General features: G+C 36.5%; 1 protein-coding gene across 1 annotated transcript; it reads right to left on the bottom strand.

Moving 5' to 3' along the window:
* Positions 1–5171: 5171 nt before the first annotated feature.
* On the bottom strand, positions 5172–22055 carry MYCT1 (MYC target 1). Its single transcript, XM_004011415.5, has 2 exons — positions 21867–22055; positions 5172–7800 (listed from the first exon to the last, which is right to left on the bottom strand). Exons 1-2 carry the CDS (start codon positions 22030–22032, stop codon positions 7289–7291), a joined length of 678 nt encoding a protein of 225 aa, XP_004011464.4. The 5' UTR covers positions 22033–22055; the 3' UTR covers positions 5172–7288.
* Between the last annotated feature and the right edge of the window lie 156 nt (positions 22056–22211).

The following is a 22211-nucleotide window of genomic DNA, read 5'->3' as shown; positions in this document are numbered from 1 at the left end:
AACATATTTGGCTACAGGCAGTTTTTAAACAAATGAGGGAAGCCTGACAATCACTCCTATTTCTTTTTTTGGAAGGTGTATTCCAGGGCAGGAAGAAGGAACGCTAAGCACAGCACACTGGTCTCACCAAGTTGAGGAGAGAGTTCATGGTTCAGGGGTGTCAAGGCAACTGTAAGGCTCGGCACAGTTGTTACACAATAGGAACAAACTAGGTCAGAGATCTTTCTGACTTCAGGGTGGATGTGTGTAAGCTCAGTTGCTCAGTCTTGGCCAACTCTTTGTGATCCCATGGACTGTAGCCTACCAGGTTCCTCTGTCCGTGGGGCTTTCCAGGCAAGAATACTGGAGTGGGTTGCCATTTCCTCTTCCAGGGGATCTGCTCGACACAGAGATTAAACTCCCATCTCCTGCAGCTCCTGCATTGTCAGGAGGATTCTTTAGTGCTGCGCCACTGGGGAAGCCCTAAATGCTGAATAGGCTAGCAAATAAACAAGTTATAGTATATGCACTCAGTGGAGTATTATTCATCTATTAAATAATGAATCCCTAAAAAAAGTAAAAAAAAATTGAAAGTGAATCTTTGAAATATGCAACAACATGGATAAATTTCAAATACTTACCTTGAGAGAAAGAAACCAGAGGCAAAATAGCACCTATTGTGTGATTTCATTTGTAGAGAACTTGGAGACAAATAAACCTAATCCATAATGATAGGAAGTACATCTAAGTATGTTTCAGTGTTGGTTGCTTAGTCATGTCTGACTCTTTATGATCCCATGGACTGTAGCCCACCAGGCTTTTCTGTTCATGGGAATTTCCAGGCAAGAATACTGGAGTGGGTTGCCATTCCCTTCTCCAGGGGAACTTCCCAACACAGGGATAGAACCCAGGTCTCCTGCATTGCAGGCTGATGCTTTACCATCTGAGCCACCAGGGAAGCCGACGTATGTTTAAAGGTGGTATTAGAAAATGAAGGTTGATTGGGAAGGAGTATAAGAGAACATTTTGTGATGATGGAGCTGTTATCTCTCTCTCTCCCTTTTTTTTTTTCCTTTTGGCCAAGCCATGCATCATGTGGAACTTTAGCTTCCCAACAGACCAGGGATCAATCTGGTGCTCACTACAGTGGAAGCACAGAGCCCTAACCACTGACCTCCAGGGAGTTCCCAGTGTTATGTCTCCTGAATATTGTGACAATGTCTGTGTTGTGTGTGTGCTTAGTTGCTCAGTTGTGTCCAACTCTTTGTGACCCCATGGACTGTAACCCACCAGTCTCCTCTGTCCATGGGGATTCTCCAAGCAAGAATACTGGAGTGGGTTGTCATGCCCTCCTCCAGGGGATCTTCCCAACCCAGGGATCGAACCCAGGTCTCACACATTGCAGGCAGAGTCTTTACCATCTGAGCCCCCAGGGAAGCCTAAGAATGCTGGAGTGGGTAGCCTATCTCTTTTCCATCGGATCTTCCTGACCCTGGAATTGAACAAGGGTCTCTTGTATTGCAGGCAGATTCTTTACCAGGTGAACTACCAGGGAAGCCCTTAAGATGGGTGTCTACCTATTTTAAAATGGATCAGATTCAACACTTAAAATGTAATGAATCTAACTGTATATGAATTAAATCTCATAACATTGACTCCAAGTATAAGTTGTAAATAGCAAGATTTATTTTTAAAAATTAAACTTCAAAATTAGAAAAAAAATCTGATTACCGACTACCCAAACTCACTCAGAACAATTATTTCCATATAAATATTCTTTAAAATATTTTTCTATTTTTATTATATGCCATTATTTTAATGGTTATGTTTATTATTTATTTTAAACTTATTTTAAGGTACATGAGAGAGATATTTTTCTCTTTCACCATCTAGTTTCACAAAAACATTTCTGAATCAGTTTTTTCATTTATTAGAAATTCTACCCTCAACTTAAGTAATTTTCCATATGTGCTTTATTCTATTTATGTATCACTTATTCCATTAAGTTGATTTGTACATTAATTTTCTTTTGATTTTTTTGTTGAATGATTACTTTAGCTTTAAGAATATTTTAATATCTAATAGCCCAGATTCTTTCTCCTTACTCTTCTTTGTCAGAGTCTTGATGACTTTGTTTCAAGTTTTACTTCCAACATGATTTCCATCTTCACCTAAGTTAAAATACAAACAAAAACAGATACAAAAAGCAAAGCATAAACCCTTACAGAAGGATTCTGACTGAAATAGGTTGAATGTATTAATTAATTTAGGTGTAAAATATCTTAAAACATTGAGGCTTCCTAGCTATAATTAAGGCATGTCCCTCATATATATTCAAATATTTCTTTATATCCCTCAGTGTGTTTTTAGTTTGCTTTATGAAGACGTTTCTGGTACTTTGCTATTAATACTTGCTACCTACATTTCAAGATAATTTACATCCTCCTTGGGATTGTGGTTTTTAATGTCATGAAGTGATACTGTTTATTCTATTCACATAACTTTTTCTGATGTTGATAGTAGGTATACTTTATTATATCTTTGCCTTTACTTTGTGTGTGTGTGTGTGTGTGTGTGTGTGTGTGTGTGTGTGTGTGTGTGTGTGTGTGTGCTGGGTCTTCGTTTCAGCACCCTCTTCGTTGTGGCATCCGTGGGCTCCCTCTAGCCTTGTGGCCGAAGGGCTCTAGGCGTGGACTCAGTAGTTGAGCCACGTGGGCTTAGTTGCCCCAAAGCATGTGGGATCTCAGTTCCCCAGTCAGGGACAGAAGCTGTGTCCCCTGCATTGGAAGATAAATTCTTAACCACTGTACCACCAGGGAAGTCCCTGTCTCTACTTTCAGTTTTTCTGAATCACTTCATTTTAGGCAAGATTTACAGTTGGCTTACAGTTGGAATTTTTTGATCCAATTGAAGCTATTCTTTTGTATATTTATCTCATTTGTGTTGATTTTGGAAAGAATAGATTTTATTTCAATAATATTTATGTAGACTTATTAAATTCATTTTGTTGATATTTTATTTTAAATCTGATATCTGACACTTTCACTTTCATTATTTCCTTTGTTTTCTATCATTTGTTATCTCATCTGTTCTTTGCCTATTTTCTTAAAATAGATACTCTAATTTTACCAGCAGCTGCTAATAAAATTTCTCATAATACACTTATGCCCATATTTCTTAATTTATCAGCTTCAGAAATAAAGCAGTATATATTAAATTTCTGTTTTGCTAGAAACCTTTTCGGAGAGTGATTGTAGTCTAACTCAATTTGATCTATAGAAAAATGAGAATTTGCTAGAAAGCTATTATAGTATTCAGTTGAATCCAGGAAAGATTTCATTACTCTTGCCTTATGAAGGCAAGGAATGTGTCCAGACTTCCAGAGCTACAAAAACTAAGGATTTCAAATCCATTGACTATGCAATTTTTTAATTACTGTCTGTGGATCAGTTTAATTTCTTTCCTATCACATGGCAAGAAAAATGCTTTTACATCTTGCTTACAGTTTTAACCATCTAAAAAGAGACACTGATCTCTCTCGGGATCCCTACCACAAAATTCTTTGCAAAGCACCACAGGATTGGTTTAATCAGATGCCTTTGAGACCAGTCAATGAGGTTACATTGGATGTGGTTATAGTTCCTGCTGTAATCACATGGGTAGGTAGTCAGGGAAAGGAATTTGGTTTTCAGACTAGTAGAGGATTTGCCAGCCAAAAGAGCATGTCCTGTACTCTCGCTATGAAAGAGAGACAACCTATCCCTTCTTTTGTTCCCAACACCCAGTAGCTAGTTGACATTGACATTGACACTGAAGTCACTCAGTCGTGTCCGACTCTTTGCGACCCCATGGACTGTAGCCTACCAGGCTCCTCTGTCCATGGAATTTTCCAGGCAAGAGTATTGGAGTGGGTTGCCATTTCCTTCTTCAGGAGATCTTCCCGACCCAGTAGCTAGTTAATTTTGGTAATTTCTAGCTTGATTTTTTTTCATTCTTATATGTAAATCAGATACTATTTGCACTAAAATTAGACACTTCTGTAGCTCTGCAGTTGTTTCTTTTTCTTGTGATTTTCATGCATTACTAGGGTTCTTTTTCTTAATTTCAGAAAGTTTATTTCTAGTTGTTTCAAAACTAGGCAATATATACATTAGACAAAATTCCAAATGAACCAATAAGACTGTCTACTGATATCAGAGAACAGACTGCCAGACAAGGTGGGGGGGGGGTGGGGAGTGGAGATCAAAAGGGTGAAACTTGTCAAAAAAGGCATAAACATCTAGTTGTGAAATAAACAAACCCTGGAGATGTAATGTACCACATTGTGACTATAGTTAATTGTACTGTATTGTATATTTGAAAGTTGCTAAAAATAGATCATATACATTGTAAAGATGGATATATCCAACCAGTCAATCCTAAAGGAAATCAGTCCTGAATATTCATTGGAAGGACTGATGCTGAAGCTGAAACTCCAATACTTTGGCCACCTGGTGCAAGGAACCGACTCATTGGAAAAGACCCTGATGCTGGGAAAGATAGAAGGCGAGAGGAGAAGGGGACGACAGAGGATGAGACGGTTGGATGACATTACTGACACGATGGACATGAGTTTGAGTAAGCTCCGGGAGTTGGTGATGGACAGGGAGGCCTGGTGTGCGGCTGTCCATAGGGTCGCAAAGAGTCAGACACTACTGAGCGACTGAACTGAACTGAACTGAGGGTAGATCCTCAAAGTTCTCATCACAAGTAACTAAATGTGGCTGCAGTGTTAATTAGAGTGGACTATGGTGATCGTTTTGCAGTACATTCATATATCAAATCCGTATGTTGTACACTTAAAACTAATATAACATGTAAAGTAAATTATATCTCAAAAGGTTTATTCTCTAAAAAAATTAATTAAACAATTCTGGAATTGTTTCTCTAAGTGAGATAAGAATCTAAATTCATGTTTTTAACAAATAACTTATTTTTCATCTATATTAATTCATTAAAAATTTGGGTTTTTTCTTTGTGATCATACCCTTTTTCTATTATACATTATTAGATAAAACAAGGTTTGTGTCTCTAGAATAGTTTATAAAGAATGATTTTTTCCCATTTTTTAGAGAATGATCTTGATTAAGTTAAAATACCATATAAATAGGAAACAGTCACAAGCTATTCAATAAATAAACTCTGAATCAAAATTGACATCAGTTTAATTTTATTTCATAATCAACTAAATATTTCAAATAAAATAATTACATTAAGAGAAGGCCTCCAGTTTTTGTTTTAATTTCATGTTTTATACATTGCACATTTACAACATACTCATTTTGATCATTTCATAACTTGGTGAGGGAAGAGGTAATAATTCTTTCAGATGGTTAAATAGAGAGGATTTCTGCTCTCATTTTCCTTATCTAAGAGAGATGAAGCAGTTTTTACTCTCAACGTAAATTCTACACAAAAACCATATACTTTGCTTGCCTCGCATATTAGACATTAAAGATGGCATACAAGCAAAGATAGAGTTGAATGGCATCACTGACTCAATGGACATGATTTCCAGGAAACTCCAGGAGGTAGTGAGGGACAGGGAGGCCTGGTGTGCTGTAGTCCATGGGGTCCCACAGACTTGGACACGACTTAGCGACTGAACAGCAACAAGCAAAGATCTCTTAAAATTTTATGTGGCTATAACTAAGTTTTTATTTAAAAAAACTTACAACAAATTTGCTATCTTTTGAGCTTTTTTTCTCTTTCCTCCCTTTCTTCCTCTGTCCCTTCCTTCTCTCCTCCTTCCTCCTTTCAGGTATATTGCATTAGAAAGCATCTATTTATAGACATTTACTATAGACATCATTAAGCATAACTGTTCTTGAGGAACAGTGGAAAATGTAAGCTAAAAAAAATAAAGAAAATGCTATGCAGAATCTTTTATTGAGTAAATATCTATTACAGTATTGAATCGTATTCAGACACCATTAGCTGGGACTGCTGCATTGCAGAAATTATCATGAGAGGACATTTTTCTTCACGGAAAATCCCAGTGTTCAGAGAAGAAACAGCAACATAAGCTAAATATTCACTATATCAGAAACAAACCCCAGGTCTTCTGAGTAATAATTCTGGGAACTCATGTCCTTAAATGAAAAAGACCAGCCAGTCATCTCTGGCCACTGAAGCTCTCTTCCTTTAAAAGGGTGGCTTCTTGTGGAGATGGACTCCTTAAATAACTGTCTGCACCAAGGACCAGCTGGCATAGTTTCATCTTTGTACAAAGACTCTTCACAGAAGCTGAGGTTGAAATCCATAGAGAAGTAAATAAAAGATGATGACTGATGGGCCCATCCAGGAAGGAAAATTCTTCACGGCTGTAACATCTAATTTGGATAGTAGAGAGGTGCTTTCTCTCTACTAGCCCTCCTTTATTTGTCTTTGAAGTTACAGAAAATCCTTAGGTAACAAGCTTTCCCCATTGCTAGATTTAAATGTAAGGAATAAAGTTTATCCCTTAAGAAAAATGTAAACTCGGTATTAGAGTTTGTTTTTAGAGCAAATGAATTGGATTTGCTATTGTTTTTATAACAATATAACAAAAACAGTAAAGAAAGGTCAAATCATCAAGTGAGTAAATCTGAGGATTTTGCCTCAGTAAAGAGGATAACTATTCTTGGGAAAAGAACAAAAGGAGTTGGGGGAAAAATAAGTGTCAGAATTGCACTATTCTGTAACACTCACTGAGTTCAGCTTTCTTTGCTTGATTTCCTCACTTGCCACAAATGAGTAAAATCAAGAAACTATAGAATCTCCTATGTTCCATCATTTTATGTCCATAAAATCACTAAAAATCCAAGATTGTCAAATGATTCACTTGTCTTTCTTAAGAAAGTTAAACTAAAATCCCTTAAGACAGGAATTTTTTAAAGTTACGCAGTAATTTTTCCCCTTTATAGTCACATTGGACATTGAGTAAAAATTGTAAACCACAAAAATCCAAAGTTTTTGTTTTAGTCTAAAAGACATATATACTGTATCCAGTTGATTCTTTGGTAAGAATCGCTATCTTTAAAAATTCCCACGTTGAATAAAAAATACATAAATATATAACTATTTGGAAAAATATTATTTTTGTGTGTGAGACAAAAAAAAAAAAAAGGAAATCTGTTTTACATTGTGATGTCCAACTTGTGTGTGCATATTTCAGCTTGGAAACTCACTAGGCATTTGGGCCATGTCCTCAAAATTCTGTTTTGCCTATTTGTAATTTCCCTTCAATAAAAAACAAGAAAAGAAAGAAACGAAAACAGAAGCACCCTACTCAGGAGTCCGAGAAAGCCTTTATGATGGACTCATAGGCAGGTGGGGGTGGTGGTGAAATGCCAATCCGAAGATTGTTATTGGACCAGTGGAAATCTGGACGGCCCAGGCTGTGGGAAGTGTTGATGGTGGAGGAGGTAGTGGATGAAGGGAAAGTCACCAGCTGACTCTCAGTTTCCACAGGAAGTGGTGGGCATTGCAGAAAGGGGTGGAAAGTTGAGCCTCTGAAGCTTGATTTTCTTGGAAAGGAATTGGCTTGTTCCAGGGAAGCTTGTCGCTGGAAAGTGAGGCTTGCCAGGCTGAGGTTGCTTCGACGTTCACAGCCACTGTGGCGGTAAAATCCATTTCTGTTGAGGCCGTGGGTATACGAAGATCTGGATCGCCGGCTTGAACTCCACTGCGAGATGGGGGCGCTGGCCCTTCTTCGAGACAAACAGACAGATAAAGCCCAAATAAATCCTCCGATTACAAGTACCGTTGCCACGGATACTGTGAAGGACATTATCACATCCTCTGAAACCAAGAAAACAAATAGGTAATATGATTTACAGATAGGTGTTCAACTAAATATACAGGCAAAATGCAAATGAGGACTATGGAATATTTGATTAACTTAGGTTTTGGATTTGATGTTGGGTGGGTATAAATAAATGAAGCTGTTAGGCTTCATTTATCAAAGAAAAACAATAAAGGATGTGAAATGACATCTTTTTAGCTGCAACATTCCACATTGCTTGCACTATTTTCTTATCTTTAAGAAATTGATAATTAAAAAGTCTCATATTTTGAAAAAAGGTTCTTCTTTATTGAGCTCATAAATTTTTATAGTTGCGAATATAATCCAAAGATTACTTCCTTTTTAATTACAGTAGTAACCAATGTGCCAAAAATCGATAAAGAATTTCACAGTCACATTGACTTTGCCTTTTCCTCTGTCCGCTTTCAAATCCCCCACCAGTGTCTCCCACCCTGCAGGCTGCATGATGCCTCACATCCGTTCTCATTCTGAGACAGGAAGTGCTGGGCTAGAACCATCTGGGGGGCTGACTGATTTATGTATTATTTCCAGAACTCCTGGACTGTCACCTTTATCTTTCACTCATTGATGACATGAGCTTTGCAGACTGCTGAACTCTTTCTTGGTCCCCAAGCTGGTTCACGCTATTATCATGCCCTTGTGATCATGAAATTCCTATCCCCTGAACCTCCATAGAATCTCTGCTATACACCAGTATCCTCCAGTTCACAGAACTTGTCCAGATTTCCTGTTGTAAGGAGGGAAAAATGCCTTTCCCAAATACCTTATTGCTTCTTTTTGTGAACTAAAAATATATTCTTGAATAACACTGGGTAGCAGAGTCCTGCATTAACTGGAAAGACATGCTGAATATTAGAAGACCCCTCCACCCTTATCATCCACCACACACAGACACACACACCCATATTGATTTTCACACTATCCTAAAATCTGTTGTTCTCACTCAAATCCCAAACATTTCAGTATATTTCCCCCTGATACCTGGATATAATTTTAGAATTTTCTATTTGGAAAACTCAGTATGTGCTGAATTTTAAATACAGTCAACCTAGCAACTGAGTATGGTTCATGAAAAAAGACCAACAGAAAATCCATCAAGCTGACTCCAGCCCAAGTTGTCCTGCTGCAGAATTGTGAGCTAAGTAAATGGGGTGGATTGTTACACAGCAAAAGCTAATTGATTCAGGGTTCCAAACATTCTGTGTGATTTTTATAAAAATTTATTTAAACTCACTTATTTTATTACTTTCTTCAAATGAAGGAGTTAGATTTTATGATAACAAAAGTTCTCTCCAGTCTGTTAATATAGTCTATGACAGTATGCACCAAATCTATAATATAGAAATAACAAAACAAGCCGGTATTAATAAATAAAAAGGATATTCATGTTCCTTCATTTTTGGATCTATTTTAGCATCCTTCTATCTTATATTGTCATGTTTTTCTCCTGTGGAAAGACCATATTTGTTATATCCAATGTTTACAGTTATCACAAATGCTTGTATCAAAATCTCTAAAACAACTCTTCATGTCAAATCTAGGCAATGAATTCTGTATAACAGGAAGATGACTTCTGAAATACAAGATGATTTATAGCAGATCTTCTAGACTCAGGATTGTTCTTCAAAATTGTCTCTCATCTAATATTGAGTCATGGCCTTAAAGTGAAATCTCTTGAGACTGGAGTTTTATAGAGTTAGGCTTTATCTGGAAAAAGCAATAAGCACCGTCAGAACCTAAAATTAGCCTTATCGATAATACAGTAAAATTCCAAATTAACTTGTAACTATCAGTGCCCCCAAATATTCAGAACTCAAAAAGGGAATTATAGAAAATCTGGGCTGCCAACACAAAGAGACCATGTAAATCAGGATTTTCCAAAGTTTCTTCTGAAAAACAATAGAGGACAACAAGATGACCAAATAAAAATATACAAAACTATGCTTTCAGCATAATTAGAAGACAACAAATATCCAAACTTCAATTTATCTAAAAAATAAATGATGGAAAATAAAAATCAATAATTTATCTCCCATACTTCCACCATGTTGTCATGGAGAAGAACAGCAATTCTGGAAATACTATAAAAATAAAATGAAAAGGTATTTTGGTCCATGAGCATGCTGACCAGGAAAGGGACTTACAAGTGAATATGGGAGTGAGAAGAGGCAGAGTCCATTCACAAAAGGATCACACATTTTATGATTCTACCCACAGGAAATGTCCAGAAGACACAAACTACATAGAAAGAAAGTAGATTGGTGATGGTCTAGGGCAAGGGGGTGAGGTGGAAGGGAATGGGAGGGACCTCTAAGTTGGGACAGGGTTTCTTTTTGAAGGACAGAAGTGAAGGTGAAAGTCGTTCAGTCGTGTCCAACTCTTTGCAACCTCATGGACTGTATAGTCCATGGAATTCTCCAGGCCAGAATTCTGGAGTGGGTAGCCTTTTGCTTCTTCGCTTCTCCAAGGGATCTTCCCAACCCAGGGATTGAACCCAGGTCTCCGCATTGTAAGCAGATTCTTTACCAACTGAGCCACAAAGGAAGCCTAAGAATACTGGAGGGGGGGGGGGGCCTAGCCCTTCTCCATCAGGGAAGCCCTTTTTTGAAGGACAAAATGTTCTTAAATCTGATGCTGGTGGTGGTCACACAACTCCTATAACAAAACCATTTAATTGTATGCTTTAAGTGGGGGAACTATATGGTCTATGAATATATCTCAATATAGTTGTTTAAAAAAAGAAAGAAAAGACAGGTGCTTTTTGGAAACCACACAATGAAGGAGGGAAGAGGCAAGACTGAGGGGAAACTGGAGGATCCTTCAAAACAAAAGAAAATTTAAAACAAAGGACATGCAATTCCTCCCAACTCCATTCTCTAAAAATTAAAGTCAACCAGCAAAAAGCAACCAACCAAACACACAGACACACACACATGCACACACAGTCAGCCAGTAAAAGCACCACATTTTGCTACCCTGAGGAAAGGATGAACCTAGAATGACTCTCAGGTTCTGGTGTGGGCAAGTGAGGGTGGATAGGTGCTGACTAGTATCGTTTGTCCAAATAGGGAAGTAATGTGAGACTGTAGAACTGGGGCTGGAACTGATATTAGGAAGATGTTGAGTTTGCGTGTCCTGGAGTGTATATTAGGGAATTCAGGGTTAAATAAATATGGAGTTTAAAAGGATGCAAAATTCGGGCTCTTCATGCTGCAAGAGAGTTCAACTATCCAAGGAACGCACTTCTACTAAAAGAAACAAATGTGTTTATAGAAGGGAGTTGACAACAAACTTCCAGGAAAACCAGAATTTAACGGTGGCAGAGGTCAACACCAGGGAAACACAGAAGGGCTAATTAGGATGGCCCACAGAGACAAGAAAGGTTACTAGCACTGAATCAAAGTGAGAAGAGACTTTTAGGGAGAAGTGATTAGCAACCAGGAGACCCAGAGAAATTTAATCAATTCATTTGTTAGCATATAAAGCAACCACTAGATACCCAGTACTGCTAAGTACAGAAAGAGCAGGGAAGAAAATAATCTGTAGTGGAGTTAACATTCTAGAAGACTTAAAGTAAGAAAATGCCCTTTAGATGGGACAGTGAGTGGGTCATTGGCCACTTTACCCACAGTAGGCTGGGAGTCAGATGATGGAAAGCCCTGAGTACTTTTCTAAGAAGTTCAACCCCTTCCCTGTGGGCAAAGAGGCTTGAACAGTTACCCATAGGAAGGATAAAGATGCAGCTGGTGTTGATATCTGTGGTAGACTGAAAACAGAGAAGCAGGGAGGTGAGGGAAACAATGATTCGAACATGAAATAACAATGGCTTAACTGGGAAGCTGTAGTAAGAATAGGAAAAAATCTGATCATGGGAGTCTCAAAGTGAAAAGAATATAAAAATTATTCCATAGTATCACACCATCTAATGTCCTAGAGATAAGACATTGAGGAGAAAAATGGTGATAAACTGAGGCTTAGAAGCTCTTGCTCCTAAAACCTGAATAATAATGTTATTTTATAGTAGTAATTTGATAATCAGATCAAATTTTAATGTTTTAGAAATTCTATCATCTGATTACTTTATATTTACTTGCCTTTGCCATTTTGTGCAACAGTAGTTTATCAGAGAATAGATTTACTAGATAAAATTTTAATTTGTATTATAACCATTACATCTTTCCTTGAAGTTTTGTGTTGTTTATAATTGCTATCTAAATTCTGGATTTCATTGAAAAATGTTTTCATTGTTCTTGTAAGAGAACTAAGTAAAAATCATAAACTACTCAAATACTTCATAAAACCCAGTCCTTTGACTTCTTGCAAATAAGTGTGTGAATGCAGAAATTTTACTAAATTCGGTTCTTTTGTTACGAAAAATACCTAACTTTAGTATATTTCAGTGAGGTTTAGCAATCTTTGTTCTTGTGAGGTGTATTGCACACAATCTGAATAATTTATTGGGCATTATTAAGTGGTCGGTTGTCTCTGGAAGAGTTTATGCATTAAGTAGTTTATGCTCCAGAGGATCCGTAAGTGGATTACCATGATAAGCACTTTAATCAAAGAATACGAATAAAGTCACTCAGAAATTCTGTCTTTCTATTTAGAATGGATGAATGAGAGATATTCTATGATCCATTTTAATGTTATTGTGTCTTTGAGTAAAAAAATAATGCATTAAGTTGAGAGTTAGTAAACTGTAAGCTCCTTCTAAATTTGAACTTCTATTATTCTAAGTTAGAAAGTTTTCATTAAAACTAAGATTAAGAAAATTTTGATGTTGGAATGAACACAGTTTACAAATGCAACCCTATTTTTATTTCATTATTTTGGTAAACAGTAATATGCATTTGTAAATTGATTAATTTAATGTAGGGTCTTGGACACTATTTTAAGTGTATTACATCCCTTAATTGTCAAACAACCCCAATTAGGGAAAAGCTCTTTATCTTTGGTGTGTTGTAAGGAAATATTAATCTGAAATAAAAAATTTGAAATGCATAGAATTGTATTGATTTAATACCAGATTTGGTAGCCAGATACAGATAGAAATACTTGGAAGAAATGTGGTAAAGCAGTGTTATATATTTTGCAATTACATTTCTGAATCAACAACCTCCACCGGAGAATTTTAAATATCAACAACTTCAGATATAGAAGCAGAGATATAATGTATCAACTAAAACTCTTGCCTCAGCTCAAACTCTGAGTTTTGTTTTTTTTTTATATTGAAACAGAGTCGTGCTTTCGAATTGTGGTGCTGAAGAAGACTCTTGAGAGTCCCTTGGACAGCAAGGAGATCAAACCACTCAGTCCTAAAGGAAATCAACCCTGAATATTCATTGGAAGGACTGATGCTGAAGCTGCAGCTCCAGTAAATACTTTGGCCACCTGACATGAACGGCCAACTCACTGGAAAAGACCCTGATGCTGGGAAAGATTGAGGCCAGGAGGAGGAAGTGACAGAGGATGAGGTGGTTGGATGGCATCACTGACTGAATGGACATGAGTTTGAGCAAATTCTGGGAGATGGTGAAGACAGGGAAATCTGGTGTGCTGCAGTTCACGGGGTCGCAAAGAGTCAGACGTGACTTAGCAAATGAACAAGAAGATTTATGCTATGGGTGTGTGTGTGTCTGTTAGTCACTCGGCCGTGTCTGACTGTGATCCCATAGACTATAGCCCACCAGACTCCTCTGTCCATGGCCTTCTCCAGGCAAGAATACTGGAGTGAGTTGCCATCTCCTCCTCCAGGGGATCTTCCCAACCCAGGGATCAAACCCAGGTCTCCCACATTGCAGGCGGATTCTTTACTGTCTGAGCAAACCACTGCACATAAATTAAATATTTATTTTAATAATTGAATATTGACAACCAACACTAGTCAGGGCACTGTTGCATTCACTCAGGTATGACATAAAGTGAGAAAATAAATATTAAAGTCTACAAAATATTGGGTTGGCCAAAAAGTTCATTTGAGTGCTTCCATAAGATATTACAGAAAACCCAAGCAGACTTTTGACCAAGCATGCTCTTGCTTTTGTGTATAAACCTGTGTAACCACTCGAGTCTGATGGAAGATTCTGAATATCTCAGTATATAAGCATGCATAATAGATGAGATAAAGAGACATACTTACTTTATTTCAACTCAATGAAGCTAAAATCTTAAAATTCCATAAAAGCATTGAAAGTTTCCAAGAGTTCCTTAACATCATCTCAGTGCATATGCCCTCTGAGCCATTCTACCACAGCCTCTTCAGACAATGTGTTCTAAAAGATTAATCTATAGCCAAAATTAGCATAAACTTCATTTCAAGAAAAAATTAGAAACTTTTAAAATGTAAAACCAAGGGGAAACAATTTTACTTCAAGTAACAATTATAATGCAACTAAAAAGATCAAATGATTGCTTTAAAAATGACAGATCTCCCTTTAAAGGAAAAAAAGAAACAAACTCTAACATCAGTAAGGCATAGCATATAACTTAAGTGTTATCCTATTTTATAACTTATGTCTATATATCTACTAAGGGGCTGGCACATTGGTCCTCAAAAAACGACATCCATTATTACTAATGGATGTATAGCTTTCCTGTGTCATTTGACTCTTCCTAGTCTAATAATAATGGTCACTATAGTGCCTTTTAATTCTAAGATTCTAATATTAAATCTGGTTTTCGATAAATCTAATCTGTACCTAACATTCTGGCCACTACTATCAAAATTTAGTAAACGTCACCACCTAGTGGCCTTGAGTTGAATTGTTCTAATATCTGAACAGTGATTTTATCTTTGACAGTAGAACATTGATCAATTCACAAAATCCTTTGCAATCTTAAGAATCATTAAGCTTAGCTATTACTGAAGGAGACTGTGCTTATCTTGGTATCCTAGAGAATATAGCAGGACGGTTCAGACAATAAGATTTCGGCAAAAATTGTTTTTAGGAATAATTATATTGAAGGTTCAGAAAACTTAATTACAATAATTTAAACAAAGAGCAAGCATTTCTTATGTGTATCTCATCTCCCAGAAAATCCCATTGGGTCTATTATCAGAACGTATCCAGAATTCAACTTCTCATTATCTACTCTGCTACCTTCCTGATCCAAGTCACCACCATCTGTGACTTGGACTATTGCTATATAGCCTTCTCGCTGGTTCCTGCTTCTCTCCTTGCTCAGTTCTCAGTACAGTAGCGAGTGTAGTCATACTATGAATATAATTATTCAACAGTACTGTTAGAGTAGAAGGTAAGTTAAACTATGTTCAGAAGGAACAGGTAGACCATCACTTTCTGTGTGTGATAAACCAACTGTATCAAACTGCTGGGACCAATGATAAAATACAGATCAAAAATACATATTTTAAAATCTCGGCGTAGTCTTTAGGGGGCTTCCCAGATGGCACTAGCGGTAAAGAACCCACCTGCCAATGCAGGAGACATAAGAGACGCAAGTTCAATTCCTGGGTTGGGAAGATCCCCTGGAGGAGGGCTTGGCAACCCACTCCAGTATTCTTGCCTGGAGAATCTCATGGGCAGAGGAGCCTAGCAGGCTACAGTCCATAGGGTCACAAAGTGACTTGGCTGAAGTGACTTAACTTGTAGTCATTAGAGACCTACCCAAACTGCTAACTTGAGGGAGAAAATTTTAAGAGAAAAGGAAATGCCTTATCACAATAATCTGTAAAGAGAGGCAAAAAGTCTGAGTAGAATTCTGTGAAATCTCTGTAGGTCTGGAACACAGGTGATACCAAGGAAGGTAGACTTTGGGAAATATTCTAGACTCTAAGTTGGGTTTCCAGAGAGCTACTCCCTAAGAGTAATAGCGAATAAGGAATAAAGTAGACCTCACAAAGATAGGAATACAGTTAACCCTTGAACAACACAGGTTTGAACTGCACAGGTCCACTTATACATGGATATTTTTTCAATAAATACATAGTAGTGATTTCCTCTGGGGATGATGTAAACGGGGTTGACTAAGAAGTGTCATTATCATTAGGGGACTTTTCAGATTGGAGATAATGTTCTATATCTTTACTGGGCTTTGGGTTACTCGGGTGTGCAAGTCTTTATCAAAATTCAGCAAATATTCAGTTGTGATCTGTGCACTTCATTTTTTGATCATTTACACATTTTATTGATGTATGTTTGACTTTCAAAGAAAAAAACTAAAAATATTAAATTCTTGTTAATACTATAAATGCTAAATTAATTGGGGGGGAGCATACTGATATCTTCAATTTTCTTGGAAATATAAACTAAGATTGGTTGATAAAATGAATATTATAAAAATGTTAATAGCATAATCTAGGAGTAAGTATATGGATATTCACTGCAAAATTCTTCCATTTTTTCTGTATATTTCTTTCATAATAAATTTTAGAAAAGTATATGAGAGAAGGTTATGAACAACTTTAAGGCAACACATTTAGAAATTTAATTCAAATGGGCAAATTCCTACAAGACACAAACTGCCCTAAAGTAATCAAATGATCAGTAGGAAATCTGAATTATCCAATATTGTTAAACACATTGACTTTTCACTTAAAACCTTCTTATTAAAAATACTACAGATAATTACACTGGTGAATTCTTTCAAACATTTAAACAATAAACAATGCCACTCTTACACAATTTTTTCCAAATAATAGAGTTTTTTTCACTTCCTAACCTGTTTTAGGAAATCTGCCTAACATTGATACCAGAATCTGACAAGGCTATTGTAAGAAAAGACTACTATAAGCAAATTTCTATCATTAACATAAATGCAGAAGTTCTAAAGTCAGGAACCTATTAAAAAATTACATTCTTCTAGGCTCTGCCTCATCCTACTGAGCCAATCTCTGAGCATGGAGTTCAGTGCGAGATGAATCATGAAACTTCTGTCTGTGGAACTGAGATACAGCAGTTTTAAAGACAAGCATTTGTAAATACTTGTCAATCAAACTTCCTAGGTAACTGATATAAAGCAAGTAGTTATTAGGCTGTTAATATGAAATGTTGCATAGATGTCCAAGAGTTTTTAAAATAGAAATTAAAAATACACATTTGAAACACAGTAATTGTTTACTATTTGGGAAGAGGGAATATAAAGAACATTGTTGGGGAGCATTCCTAGCCCATAAGCTTTCTCCCTCCTCAACCTCTCTAGAAACAACCTTCTTTCATCTTCTGGGGTAGATCCTTAAGCGACATATTTTTCTCAGGTTATGAAATAAAGTTTTCAGCTATCAACCGAGGTTTGCTGCCCTTGACAGCACTTGATTGCCCAAGAAATCAATTAACAATCCTCCGTCTCTTCAATTATCTTGGAGAGGATTAGAGCTGTTATCAAAGATGCGCAGAAAAAAAAAAGAAAAAAACTGATGGTCAGAATTACTAACAGGATTATTAAATGCTTAGAATAGAAGATAGTCTTGAAAACAAATTGTTTTACTCCAAACAGTAGACATTGTGAAAGACACAAGAGTGTTTTGAGTTTTTTGTTTTGTTTGTTTATTTGTTGCAATTTCAAAATACTGAGCGCCTGAAAGACTCAAGAACATAGCTTTTAATATAATGAACAGTGCTGGAAAAATGAACTGTGGTCCATGAGTCATGCCCAGGTTAACTTGGGCTGCTGTTTAAATACCACAGACTGGGTGGCTTCAACAACATTTATTTCTCACAGTTCTGGGAACCAGGATGCCCAGCATCCAGGTGCCAGCATGACCAGGTTCTAGTGAGAGCCCACACCCTCATCTCAGTGCTAGCACACAGATGGAGAAAGAACACTTATTTCTTTCTCCTCTTATAAGGTCATTAACCCCATCATGGGGGACCCACCTTCTAATTTGATCCCAGTGAAGCCTCAAAGGCCCTATCTCCAAATAACATTGCATTAGGGGGTTAAGGATTCAACACTGAATGGGGGAGGGGACTTAAATATTCAATCTGTAACAAGTAAATTTTCAGAAGCAGTGTGAAGAGGTTAAGTTTTGGGGACCGAAAAAGGGCTATGCATCCATGTGACCAGTGAGGGTCCTGGATAAGGGGCCATTACTCCATTTCTGCCTGTGAAAGAGCTACAGATTTGTTTAGGGAATCCCAGAGAAATTGATATCCATTTCCAACTTCTTGGGATCCAGATGGGAAAGATGATAAGCCCCTTTGAGAAACTCTGGATCCCTGAAAAGCAGAGTAGGGATGAGGAAGTATTAACATTAGTATATTCAGATCTAAGGGTCTTATATACAGCCCAAATGCCCTCAGGTCCAAGGTTACGAAAGATCATTCAATATTGTTCTGTGCCAGCTGAGACAGATGGAAAAGAGCCAATAGACTAGAAAGGAAAAATCATGCCATTAGCAAATGTCACACAGATCATCAGATTTTATGGTAATAATCTTCAGCAGTAAAGGCAAGAAAAAAGGGCAATGCCCCTAAAGCAGATGAGAAACACACATCAGTAGAGGCAACAGAGAGCAGAACTTGACCAAGAACCAATAGCCCGCTCGTTCCAACACCCTTGATAGTGTAGGGTTCCCAGTCGTGTCTCATCCCCTTTCCAGCTGTAGAGGAAAGTTAAGAGGGGAGTGGGGAAGCTTGAAGTAACTAAATTAAAAATAATTTGGTTAAATCAGATCTCCTGCATTACAGGAAGAGTCTTTACTTCTGAGCCACTAGGGAAGGCCAAGGTTAATCAGGTCTCTGTACATGGAATTCTCCAGGCAAACTTTTACAGTATACTATAATACTGGAGTGGGTGGCCATTCACTCCTCCCAGTAAACTTTTACACTAACAGCCAAAACTACACAAATCTCTCTCAAGTCATTCAGTTCTCTGCAAACTCGGCTTGTATATTTTTAAGTTCTGTATATTTGTTAATAACATTGTTTCCTGATTTTCCTGAAATTCTCCAACCATGCCATATTTATCTCACAAATACTAGGCACATTGCCTAATATATAAAGAGTGGTCAGTCAATGCTTCTGAGTAAACTAATGAACTGGATAGATAAACAGATGAAAGAATGATTTAATAAGATAATATAAGAAATATGAATGACTACAATGTTCTTCCTAGAATGGTCTCCCTATTTGAACCTTGTCCGATTTATACAAACAGGTAAAGCCTCACTTTTTTTTCTAAAAAGTATTAAGGGATCAGGTGTTTCAGACAGTGAAGAATCTGCCTGCAATGCAGGAGACCTGGATTCAATCCCTGGGTCTGGAAGATCCCCTGGAGAAGGGAATGGCTACCCACTCGACTATTCTTGCCATGGAAAGAGGAGTCCAGCAGACTATAGTCCATGGCGTCACAACTTAGGGACTAACACTTTCATTTTTCTAACTCATAACATTCATTGCCATTTTACTGAATATTATCTAGCAATTCCATAGCAATATAGACATATGTTGCATACATATGTTTGCAAAAGTGTAATCTTCTTTAGGACAGACATTATAGATTTGATGAGGATTAAATCAGGTGAATAAAGGCAAATTCCTAAACCCATAAATTCTCTAATTTTTCACAATACTAGCCAAAACCACACATGGTAAGGCAAGAAGTATTACCAAATGGTCTTATTTAGGACTCTAAATATGAAAAGACTAACCAAGTTTAATGACACTTGTCTACATTTCATTAAAGCAGAGTGCAGCAAACTTTAACAGGTTATGTTTCCTGTTGCCTTCACTGGGATTTTTTATAGGGAAGGGAAATGCATGAAAGACAGGAAAAGTGAGAAATGTGAGTCTTCAGCTGTGAAGTCAGGCCAATTTTATCAATCGCCTTTGCATTAATTACTGTCCTGTTTGTACAACATTTAGTAAATTTTACTGGGTGATTATCAGTAAAATGTACACTATCATTATTGGCAATAACCTGGTATCTTTATCTAATTTTTCAATATTCTTTTAAGTAAACCAGGGAAATTACATTTGGAAAGCAATTCTTTATGCAGCCTTAGCATAATCTGGGAAATTTGTATGGTTTGATGTACGAGTTTTGCTTTTCTAAACTGTTCTTTCCCTATCTTCTGAATTCAAAATGCCAACAAGCAGACAATTGATTTTGGAAGCAATAGACAATGCATTGCACTGCACTTTGCAGTATTTTCAAATAACATTTTTTGTGGAGACAGTGGACATGATAGATATCAATTTAGACATAAAAAGGAGATAAAAATTTTAAAGGTCAACATTTATATTTTCGAAAACTTTTTCATAGATCCACATTTTTGCATTTTACACTCAATTTTTTTTTTCACCCCAGAAGAAATAATGGGATCTTCTACATATTTTCCCCACATCATCAAACATTATAATATTATATCTGCATAACATATCTGTTTGGCTTTGTTAATGCTTATCAATGTAACACTCCCCTTCCTGGTTTTCATTATTTCCATCTATTTTCCATTGTATTCACAAAGTAAGATAAAGAAACACTCAGAACTATCTTTGGAATAATAAGTTTGAATTCTTTCTTAAGCATAGATTTCTATACTAAAAAAGTATGATTGTAGGATTGGTAAATTGCCACTAAATATTCCATTTTTAACTGGGGTTATTTTATGACTATGCTCCATGTTTTAATTAGTGGATAATTATTTTTTCCCTTAAATCTTTACATAGTCTTGAAAATTTTACTTTGGTCTGAAAAAAAAGTTGATTTGGTAATTTTGCAGTAAGAATTACTTTTCAATAATTTATACATCATTTTTGCAATGATGAATTTAATGTAAACACATTCTCACTATTTTTTAGCATCTGTTTAGCACATTCACGTACTCTGTGAAGGAGGACAGCAAACTGTATTGTAAGAAACCCATATAATTAACACTCTCACAATTCAGACTTGTCTTTTGGTGTAAGTAGAATAACATTACCAAAAGCTATTCTTTACAATATGCAAGTATAATTTACGTTCTTTTTCTTAATTCTTTAAGAATTACAATAGGATATATACTAATATCTCTTATTTTCAGACATGAAATGAACATAAATGTTGATGGTCAAAAGAGAATTCATTTCCTCCATGAAAATTTCTGTGATGGTGGAAGACCAGGTAGGTGGTTAGGGGCAGGCGGCACCCCTGCCCATCTTTCTTTTTTTTTTTTTTTTTTCTCACCTGAGAGCTCCCCAAACATACCTTGGAATCACAGCGGAAAGTGTTAAATAGTTCCCTTGGGGAAGTGATTGCTTCATGAACTCCATTATCTCCTTAAAAATTTTTTTTTCCTGGATTTAACCCAACTTCTCCCTTTATTTTTTAAATTTCCCTAAACCCAAGCACCTGCATCAATTTTATGTCTCAGCCCTTCTTCCCTGAGTCTTCAGCCTTGGAAGACATGGATTTTTGCTCAGCTCCATTCTGTTGCTGCTGATTGACCAGAAGTTGTGTCTGAACCCAGCCAAAAACTACCTTTGTATTGTTCCCTTTTTCCCTGTGATAAGCTTTCTTTATAATGTTATTTGTGATGTTATTTCCACTTAACTTGTTCTGTTACAGTTTTTCCCTCTAATTTCATAATATGATTTTTTTACTTGATCATGTCATCACATTCCTTCAGTATATTTATTATTTAGATTCACTTTGGAAATTAAAGAGGATAACACTGACAATGTAAGTTAAAATTAATCTCTGTAGAAATTCTTAGTTTCATTAAATAAGATACATAATCTGCATAACCATAAGACAAAACAATTTTCCAACAAAATCCACATTAGTATTTTCTAAACAGCAATGACTTTCATTTTTTTCATTTTTATTCTTATTTTCTAATTATCATTTCTTATTATTTTTTTTATAATTTTGTAACACCAGCCAAAATCTTGTTGCCCAGATTCTACTTCAATGATTTCACAGCCCACCTTACAGACATTTTACATGAACACTTTTTTTTGTACTAAATCTATGAAAACATTAGGTCGTCAATTTAGAGTAAGCAAAATGGCTCAGGGATTTCCAAGGTTTTAATCACCTCTAGGCAGTGCATTTCTCCACATTCTAATTTTAAATTAAAAACAGCTAAAGAAAATCTTACCCCAAAAGTTTTCTGGCCATGGGCTCCCTAAACTTGTTGTGTTATTAGCCATAATATCCACAAAGAAGAGAAGAGAGAAGAAAAGCCAGTGTGTCCAGAAGAAGAACTTTGAGTCTGTGTCTTTGTAGTTCGGCAGGAGACGAACAATTTTCACACAACCTCTCATATACTTGTGTTTGCATGAAAGGAAATAAGTGTTTCATGTTTCCTGCTTTTATACTCAAATTAGCAACTGTTTTTCTTATCTTGGAATTCCACACAGTTCCTGAGACACAAAACAATTTCCTTCTCGTCATTTCCTCAGCTCAGTTGCTAAGTACCCGCCTTTCCCCCACCTCCAAACTG

The sequence above is a fragment of the Ovis aries genome, chromosome 8 (genome assembly GCF_016772045.2).
Source record: "Ovis aries strain OAR_USU_Benz2616 breed Rambouillet chromosome 8, ARS-UI_Ramb_v3.0, whole genome shotgun sequence".
Taxonomy (NCBI): domain Eukaryota; kingdom Metazoa; phylum Chordata; class Mammalia; order Artiodactyla; family Bovidae; genus Ovis; species Ovis aries.
This window is presented reverse-complemented; position numbering and strand designations above follow the sequence as displayed.

Excerpts from the sequence above, each read along its gene's own strand:
- MYCT1 (XM_004011415.5), bottom strand. The coding sequence starts at position 22,032 with ATGAGAGGTTGTGTGAAAATTGTTCGTCTCCTGCCGAACTACAAAGAC. Across the intron at positions 7,801-21,866 it reads ATGGCCAGAAAACTTTTGGG|AGGATGTGATAATGTCCTTC; the intron begins GTAAGATTTTCT and ends TCTTGGTTTCAG.